This window comes from Mus pahari, chromosome 21, assembly GCF_900095145.1.
Source record: "Mus pahari chromosome 21, PAHARI_EIJ_v1.1, whole genome shotgun sequence".
In the NCBI taxonomy this organism is placed as follows: Eukaryota; Metazoa; Chordata; class Mammalia; order Rodentia; family Muridae; genus Mus; species Mus pahari.
The window spans coordinates 51,052,909-51,063,206 of NC_034610.1; the positions used below are offsets into that span (position 1 = coordinate 51,052,909).

A 10,298-nucleotide genomic window follows, 5' to 3' on the forward strand; every position below is an offset into this window, starting at 1 on the left:
TCTCTCTCTCTCTCTCTCTCTCTCTCTCTCTCTCTCTCTCTGAGCTGGGACCCTCATCCTGTCATTTGGGGAAGGTCTTTCTGCTTCAGTGAATTTACAGGTAATGCCTGACAGACCTTCCCAGAGGTTTGTTTCATGGTAATAATTTCCATCAAAATGACAGTCAAGATTAACAGCCCATCTCGTGTACACACACACACACACACACACACACACACACACACACACACACATCCATTTTAAAAGTAATTGTCTAATTAGGTTGTTCCAAACAGAGCCATGGTAGAAATTAGTAGCCCCACCTAAATACAAATAGCGCACAGGTAGGAGAGAGCTCTAGTTTTAAGTTTTTGTTTTTAAAGAGGTGAGAATTTCCAAATTACCTCTTGTTAACCTGTCTGTTGTGCTGTAAGAGTGCAGATGAGTGCAAGTACTTACAGGGGATTTTCTCCAACGCCACCATTTGACCAAAGTTTGCAGCATTCTCAACCTGTAGGTCATGACAGTTTTGGGGGGTGTCAAAAGACCCTTCCACGGGGTATCATGTAAGACCAGTATAAAGCACAGATATTTACATTAAGATTCACAGCAGTAAAGTAGCAAAATCACAGTTATAAAATAGCAACAAAAATAATTTTATAATTTGACCACAGTTCCACGACATGCAGACATGGAGTAAAAGGTCAGAGCATCAGGAAGTCTGAGAGCCACTGGTTTTACAGGATCGGCAATACACTTCACACTGCCTACCCAGAGCCTCATACCAGCAGAGACTGGTAATGCCTACAGAGTCAACTGGGACTGCTTTCAAGAAATCAGAATATCTCAAGATCTACACAGGAGCACGATAATCGCTGGTCCCAGTAAAGAAACAGAAGGACCTATTGCTCTCCCAGTTCTTTAGCTTACATACTTTCAAAGTAAATGCTTGAGAAGGAATTGTATGCATATTGCTTTATCCTTTATCAACATATAAAACCACTGAATATAGATTTATAAAATGCTTCTTAAAGACAGCCTCTTTTTCAGGAAAAAAAAATCTTGCTCTGGTATGTGAAACCTGGCTAACAGAAGAAGAAGGACAGGATGGGGAGAAGATTAGATGGATTCAGAATTACATAAAAGCAATTTATTACAATCCTGTGGAGAAAAGTCTGTCCATACCCCAAGGCAGAAGAAGGGGGTGATGTGCTGAGCCCTGACTGACTATGATATACCCAATCTCTTCATAAGTTATTATGTTTAGTGTCACCTAAGCAACAGCCTGTGTGGCCACAGAAATATATATTTTATTTATAAGTCCTTTGCGGTTTGGAACACATACCAGTAATGTTTTTGTAGGACACACTGGCAGGTTTGATCACAGTGGTATTATCAAACTGGATACACTCACTGACTTTGTTTGATGTCTCTTCTTGTCCATTGGATATTCAAAGATAAACACAGAGTTGTGAGGGTTGGATACCTGTAATGCTATTTTTGTCTGTCTGGGGAGACCAAGAGAAAACTCATGGTGGACAACTGTTTATCAAGACACTGCCTGGAAGAGAGGCAAAAAGAAAGGAAGGAGAGAAGAAGGGAAAGGGTAGGGAAGAAAGGAAGAAAAAAAGAAAGCAAAGGCAACAGATAGACAATGGCTGAAGTAGGTGTCTAAGAGGGAAACCAGAGCCCAACACTCACTTATAAAGCTGTATATCTCTTTCTACCACATAACAATAATAATTTTTGTTTCTTATGCCTTACATTTCTATTTCTGGCTACCTTGGTAATAAAGGTAGGAGAAGGAAAAAAAACCTGTGTAGAAAAACATCTTGTTTCTGACAGCTAAATTCAAAGGAAAGAAAGAACAGATAAATTACATTTAAGCTGCATGCAATGTCTTGATAATCTTTCTGACAACGATCATTTAGCTCTTCAGTCATGCCTAGATCCACATGAGAGTGTGTAATGATCAGGTTTGTTCAAAGTCTGTAGCTATGAGGTGAAAATAAAATTAGAATTTGGTTCTGATTTATATTAGCTTTTCAGATATATATTTCCTTCTAATAGCTTAAGAGGCAACAAAAAATGCAGATTAAAGGCCATATAACTCTTCCCTGCCGTATGTAAGCTTGCTTTATTATGAAGTGAAACAGATACAAAAATTGCTAGAAACTTTCTTAATTTTTAAGTTTTTTTTTTTAATTTTAAAATGCTGCGAATATTTATTGGGAAAGAAATTTCTTTATATTTATGATTCCCCAGTCATAATTATTATTTAAACTTCTGCTTATCTTCATAATAGTTATAACAGTTTATGAATAAGCATTGTCTCTATAATCGCTTTCTTTTGATTTCACTCTGCCAGGAAACTAAAACCCAGTGTGTACGAATTGCTACGAAAGGTGAGAGACGTACCTTTTTGTTTCCATTTGGTTTGGGTTTGTTTGCTTGCTTGCTTGCTTGCTAGCTTGTTTTGTTTAGTTTTGTTTTGTTTTGTTTTGTTTTTAAGACCATTCACTACTCCTTTCTGAAATCAGAGGTTTTGGACATTGTTTCAGGCCAATTACATGCAGTGCTTCTAACATAGGCTATTTGTACTGGGTCCAGATAAACCCCACACACTTTCTCTGACTCACCTGGGTGTCTTTAAGACAAAATGAAGTTCTACATCCACTAGTGCTTAAAAGGACAGGAACCTTGTTACAATAACAAGATGGATTTAGAAACCTTAGCAGGGCATATCTCTGCACTTAGTGCCTGAGAGAGTGAATGCTACCCCTCAGCCTATCGGGAAAACTTCGCCAAAGCAGTTCAAAATACATACTTACTTACTTCCAAATCTGTTACCTTGTGTGATAGACAGATCAAACACGTTTAGCTAAGATGCATCTCCACAGTCAGGCAAACACTTCATTAGTATTTGGTTCCGACTTAAACAAAGGTAATTCACCAATACAGCAGCACTGGTGTGGGAGGACTGTTCCAAGACTTCATCACTGGAAGGAAGACATTTTCATTTCTCTTTTCGGTTTAACTAATGCTGGGAAATTATGTCTGGGAAGTCTGGCAACCAGAACACTGCCTGCTGACCCACCTGTCATGACTTAGCCGGTTTGATAATTTTATATATATATAGTCATCTTTGAATGAGTATTTGGCATTTAGCATGGGGAGAAGTCTCCTATACCTCTGCGTATCACCCTTTATTTAAAATCGATTGGTCCAACAAGGGAAAGTCCACCCCTTTGTTCTAGCAGCAATGGAAGAGCTGTCTGCAAGCCTGCTTGGACCTACATAGAGGGTTTTTCCTCTGGGATCTCTGTTGCCATAGTTAGTTTCTGATGCACATTTGTGAGTGAAGCTGATTCACTGGGGATAACAATGAATAGCCATATTCTGTTTATGTTGGCATCCTTTCTTTCATCCCATCTACCCATCAATCTGCTCAATTAGCATTTGTTTTTCTCTTGATTTGTGCAGGCAATAAAGAGTTTCCCCTTGACTCATGGGGCCAATAAAGAAACTTCACAGATGGGGGAAAAAAACACTGCTGATTTCATTCCCCTACTAAGATTCCTCATGATAGTTTAAAAAAAAAATAATTAAGCAACTCTAGTGAAAAGAAAATTATATGCAGAAGCATCTAATGTGCAAACTTCATTTATTTTAAGATTGGACTCGTAAATCAAGAGTTAAGGTCAAAGCTTCTGGCGGTTAGGCGTGGAAGACATTAAGTTCTGTATCCCCTTTGCTTTTTCAGATTTAAAGATGACCCTAAGAATGTAAAATGTACTCAGATCGGGCCATCAGTTCTTTAGATAGGAAAATTCTGTATTTCTATAACCGGAAAAGAAAATAAAGAAAAGAAAAAAGAGCTGAAGTACTTGGAACATGCCAAATTTTTCTTCCCATTCTCTTGCTTTTGCATGAACTGTCTTTCGGTCACTCTGTCCTCTTTTGGATGACAATAAATGCATGGTGTCAAATGTTATCCAGTATCTATAGCCCAGGGAGGATTATAGATGGTGGGATTTGATCTTAGCATATGACACAGAACATTAGCGAGCAGCCTGGAGGGTGGCTAAGAAGATTTCTGGGTTTTTTTGGTCATTTTCCTTGTTCTCGTGCGGCCATCCTGGAGTTGACAGACTGGCACACTCTGTGTAAAGATTGGCCTTAACTATCTCAGTTAGATCTTGATCTTGCCTCTCAGCTTTGGACAAGTGACCAAAGCTGCAGTTACCAAATGCCAGTAATAAAGTACTTATCACTCTTTTTTTTTTGAAGATTTAGGGAACATATAAAATAATCTGTCCTCATTTGGGGTTTCCTTTCCTGTTATCTATGATATATCTTGCTTCACTCTGCCCAGGACCTGAGTCACCCCTATTTCCACAGCATTTATGGTGAATATACTATACACCTGTCATGTAACTTACAAACCACCTTGGTACTAGATCGCGTGTTGCCGTGTTGCTATGCTTCTACTCATGAACGCCTAGTTTATTTAATAATGGCTTCAAAGTACAAGTGGATTTATGCTGACAGGTATTATAGTGTATTTCTATAATTGTTGTACCTTATAATTCATAATATCTTATACCTAATTTATATTACACTTTATCATAAGTATATACATGTAGAAGAAGTAGTATTTGCAGAATCTAATATTATCTGTGAGTTTAGTCATGTATTGGGGCTCTTGAAACATATCCGCTGCAGATGAAGAGGCTGTTATACACACAATGCTCTTTGAACAAGCCCTAGAATATTGTAGATATTACTTATGTTAACCACTGTTTGTATATCTTAGTTATAGAGTACATCATTATCTTACCTAGCAGGCCTCTTTAGAAGCTCCTGTAAGAGCCTTTGTAGTTTCCATCACTGCTTTAAATCTAGAATATCACAGTGTCACAGCCCTAGGTGAACAGTTTTTAACTTTGCTTTTGAACCAAATAAATCATTGTATGCAGTTATGGAAAAAAACATAAATACTAAAGTAAAGGTAAATTGGAGATAGAAATTTCTTGGGAGAAACGTTATGTTTTTTTAATGTTTTAGCATTTAAAAATTGATCTAAGCCATTTCTTGCTCTTAATGTTTGGCATTTTTCAACCTATGGAATATCACACTTAGTAAAATGACACTGCCTTATTGCCGCAGTGCACACTAAAAAGTACCTTACCACTGTGGTTGCTTTTTTGTCTGAAAAATTTCAGCATGAAAATAAAAATTTTCAGACAAAGCTTCTTGAAGACCTATTTGATGATCAAAATTTCATAACTGCACATCCAATCAATGGGTACAAAGGAACTTTCCAGTAAAGGACTGACGAGTTAAGCGAGTGTGCACTTTTGTTAATGACTGTCTAAGCCATATATATATATATATATATATATATATATATATATATGAGATGTGTGGGCTTTGCTGCTACTCGTGTATATATAAGTTCATTAGTAGATTTTTTTGATTTTTTTTTTTTTAAAGAAAGGTAATAAAGTGATGAAAACTGTCTAAGTGTATGTAGGAACCATGCTGAATCCATAGGCAAATCTGTGCCACATGGGAGACTGCCCCTGACGCTCAGGGAAACAAAATCATTTCACTTCTCAAATAGTGTCAACAAAAGGACAACCGAGCCAGGGATGGCTGGGCTGACCCCTAAATGAGAATACACTCCATTGTAATCTATGCGTCATTCCCCTGGGGCATCCTGTGTCCCACCTCTACATTCCTCAGACCCTGCCCCTGTCTTCACTTCTATACGCTCAGCTACAAGTACTAAGAAGAAGGTGGGTCCCTGCTTCCCTAATGCCCTTCATATATAAGTCAAGTTTGCTGAGAAGTCTCTGCAAGTACAGATGTAGCTGTTTTAAGATAGTGTAGTTTTCCGTGGTCAGTACTGTTAGACGATATGTATTTGCTTGTGGTTTTTTTTTTTTTTTAACTTAAATACTTAATCAAGATTAATTCTGTGACTCAATAGTCTCATATATCAGTATGTTCCAGGAATAAGTACAAGATGAAATTCTTATTGTGTACAACAAATATTTGTTGAATTGGTAATTAAATTTAAATCTGAGGTATATGGTCCTGCTTTAATATTTAATCAAACTGCTTACAGCACTGCCTGCATTTCTGAAAAGTATCCAAGCATGGGCATGTAGCAAGCTGCATATGTAGTGGAGGTTGTTTTTTTGTTTCTTGACATGTGCATTTATATGTCACATTCTAGTTCATGAAATAGCTCAAAAGCTGGGATTCTGTATGAGTCTATGGTTAACAAGAAATAGTTTGTAAGCTGATACATATTAAGTTTAATGTAAGTTTTCTTTGGATGAATTTTGGCTAGAGTAAATGATAGTATATGAGCTCTTCATTCAAATATCTATTCATATACATAAAGAGGACAGTTCAGCTAAAATGCTTCAACTTGGTCACGGCGATTCTATAACTTTGTTGGTTCCCAGGAGGAAGACAGTAGTCTAATGTCTTAACAAGAATTAAATGGTTTGATGTATTTAAGCAGAAACTCTAAAGGAAATATCTTATTACTTTGATGTTCTATGTAGCCATTGTGGTAAAAGATTAAAATTCCATTAAATATTGCATGAATGAGTGTTCCTTAGCAGCACGAAAATATGTTTTGCTGGTGTGAACCTCTCTGACTTCATTTGTATGTATTAAAATATTATCTGCAGCTGAACATTAATTACAAAACTCAAGCTAAAAAGTTAAAAAGGCATATTGCTGATTTTTCTTTTCTTAGAGTCAGTTCTCCCAATAACTACTGTATGCCAGGAATATCCTTCATTTAATGTGTTTTTTTTTTTCTTAAATCACATAACAAGGGATGTATATGTTTCCTTCGTCAGTAGACTTTTATCCCCTCCCTCCCCAAAAATGTATTCCTCATGAAAGAGGGAAGACCCTGAACTTTAAAGGGCTTCTTTGCTCTCTTCCTAGCACTACCCTAGCTGGAACTCAGATATATATTTATATTACTATTAGAGAAAATGCTGTCTGCATGGTCAGGTACAGGTTTGTGTCTGAGAGTTCCTGTTAATCAACACTTAATTCTAGCTGCATATTCTTGCCAGGAATGACTAGAGATAACTCGAGCATCTTCAATCTTTGGTGTTAACTTGTTTCATGAGATGACTTTGACTTGCCACCAGCACTTCCTAATATGAGATCGTTCACAATCATGGCAAAAGTCTGCAGAAATAACGAATGCATTAATGCTGTCCAAGCTATTGCTTATAAGTATAGAACAGACACAAATTTACATATACTTTTACTGTCAGTATTTTGTTTTTATCTAAATTAGTGGAGTTTGTAGAGGAGAAAGGTGCTTTAGTGGAGTTCATTCTTATGCCATAAATGTATTTAAATAGCAAAATGAGAATGGGCATAGACTAATTGGTTGAAAACTTTTTCAAATTGACCTTAAGTAATTAGAGGCCATTCTAAAACTAAAGATTAGTGGATTCTGGCTTTTAACAATATTGTAGTAAGATTCCTCAGTTCGGATAATGTACTTGGCTTGATTCATAGTATTGATAACCTCTTTTATAATGTTAATTACCATGTAATGTGTACAGTGTCAGAATTTTAACAGAAACGTAAGAAACACTGTTCTTATTCTTTATGAAACTAAGGTTTTCTCTATCAAACATAGAAATATAATCCATTAGGATATAGTTGATATTTTGACTTGCTTTCAGTAAAGTTCCTGTTTTAATACTAAAAAATAAATTATTAATTTTGGTTAATGTATAATTAATATTTTGAAATATTCAATAGTTTAGCTTGGTGTGGTGGTATGTAGCCATAATCTCAATATTTGAGCAACAGAAATAGAAAGATTACCATAACTTAAGGATCGGCCTGGCCTATTTAGCTTATATAAGGTCAACAAGGGTTGCTGAGACTCTCTCAAAACAAAAACAAAATCAATAAACTTACAGCAGCAAGCAGAGCAACAATTTATGAATATGTAATGTATCCAATAAAACAGTAAGTGTATAGATAATAGATGATAAATAGATGATCATCCTATATCATAGATATGAATAGATTGATAGATGAAGATAATTCATCTGACCTGAATACTAAAACACAAAAAATCTTTTAATAATATTTAATAATGTTTTTTATTTTTAAAATGGTAAAATAACTAATCATTTTCCCTTTCTCTTTCTTCTCTCCTGACCCTTTCATATACCTCCAATTCATGTCCTTTCTTTTTAATTATTATTACACACATGCACACACACACACATACACACATTCACACATGCACTCAACAAACATTCTAATACATACACACAACCTGCTCAGTCCTTGTAACATTACCTGTATATATATAAATGATCTCAGGGCTTTGGGTATTGGATTGGGAGGCTCTTTCCTGAGGAACGTCATTTCTTCCAGTGCCAGCATCCCTTGTTTGTTGCATAGGATAGAGATCCTCTCCCACTTCAATGTTAACGTGTCCTTTAGTGTCATTGTTCAAGTCTTATTTCAGCAGCCTTGGTGAGACTTCATGGAGGTAGTCTTCGTAACATTTCTAGGAGGTATAACCTTGTGTTTACAGACATGTTCTGCTGGCTCTTAGAAGCTTCATCCCTTTCTTCCACAATGATATCTGCACCATAGACATTGAATTATGTTGTAGATGTATCGGCTGGGACTGAGCACTGTACTCTCTCTTGTTCTCTGCATTTCAGTTGGTTGTGGGATTGTTGGATTTGTTTTTGTTGTTGGTGTGTTTGTCTGTTTGTTCTGATAGTCTCTATCTTTGGGGATGCAATGGATGAAAACCACGTGTACCTGGGCGAAAAGACAAATACTTATAGTCTTGGTAAAAAGATTTAATCAGTGGTCCCAAGCAATTGTACTTTTTCTTTTTCAACGTTTCAAGAAATAAAAGAGAATCGCAAATGTTGTATATAAAATCAAAAACCTAACAACTTAACACATGAAAAGTAACTGGAATGAATCTAGTTGGCACCACATTCTCTCAGAGTGCTGAGTGGAGACTTTATGACCCATGAGACGTTATCGTAGAAGATAGTCATAGAAGGTCATAGAAGATGGCCTTTGTCTCCTCAGTCTGCTTTAACCACAGAACATTGGCTCACCTGGCTTTTTAAAAACACTCTAAAAAGTATTTCCTGAAAACTCCTTTTAGCACTAAGAGGTAATATCCATTTAAGCTTTTGCCTGTAGACCAAATACCTTCTTACTTATTACTGACTACTCTCTCTATAATCTTTGAACAATTATGCTTTCCCATTGTTCATATATATATATTCATTGTCACTTTGGGTCAGTACCTGTCTATACAGCTTTGCCAATTCTCTCACCTGAATACATAAACAGAGCTGTGCAAGAACCTATTTCAAACATGAGAAAATAAATCAATAGAAAAATTAAACTAAGCAATAAAACTAGATGATGTAGGGTATTTGTGGGTTGTAGAGGTACAATATATAGACACAGAATAGGACAGATGATTTTAAAAGTTTAGGAAGAATATTTGATAGTTACTCCAGAAAGACCTGACCTTAGGCCTTTCTTGCTGGATTTTCCTTATCAGGATTTGATATGTACTGATAATAACTGAAAACCTGAGAAGTTAAAGAGCAGACAGGGTTGGGGAGCAAAAGGCATCTTCACAGGGGTGTGTATGGGTCCCTCACCTCATGGTTAAGATGAGCAGAAAGCTGGCTGGAGGAAAAGGAAATGGTCTCATGCTCGCCTTGCTAGGCTCATCTCGGGACTAAATATCAGGATACAAATACCTAGCTTCAGTTCAAATCACCTTGCTCTGTAAAAGATCTGCTGGTTATTTGAAGTGCACTAAGGCGGTGACAGACATGCATGTCACATCACCGTTGTCAGCTATGGAGACCTTGAGTATGACTTGGTAGAGAACAGTTAGGTTTAGATTGTCCTTAAGTTGAACGAGTCGGAGCTGGGTTATCAACCCACTACCTGCCTTTGACTACGGAGTTATCTTATGAGCCCAAATTTAATCTTGTCATTAGACATTGAAAGTGATCCTTGAGAAGCTGAGACAGACTGGGGAGTGTCCCTGGTATTCATAGCTTCGCTATCTCCCCTCTCCCCACCCCCTCTCCACTGTCCCCTCTCCCTTCTGTTGTCACCTTCTCCTCTGTATACTTGTGCTCCTCATTCCATAAAGACTCATCCGACATGTTGCCAGGCCTTGGCTGCCTAAAACAGAGGAGGAGGTGACAGCAAAGATAGGGAGGAGAAAGAGGGGAGGGGAGGGGAGGGGA

The 10,298-nt window shown here is 37.0% G+C and overlaps 1 protein-coding gene across 17 annotated transcripts in view; it reads left to right on the plus strand.

The window, feature by feature from the left end:
- Ptprk (protein tyrosine phosphatase receptor type K) overlaps positions 1 to 10,298 on the plus strand; it is a 514,155-nt gene that overhangs the window by 418,554 nt on the left and 85,303 nt on the right. For all 17 annotated transcript variants that reach the window (XM_021221748.2, XM_021221750.1, XM_021221751.2 and 14 more), the window contains exon 13: positions 2,348 to 2,384. In XM_021221748.2, coding sequence (XP_021077407.1) covers positions 2,348 to 2,384 — 37 coding nt within the window. The remainder of the gene's footprint in view (positions 1 to 2,347; positions 2,385 to 10,298) is intronic.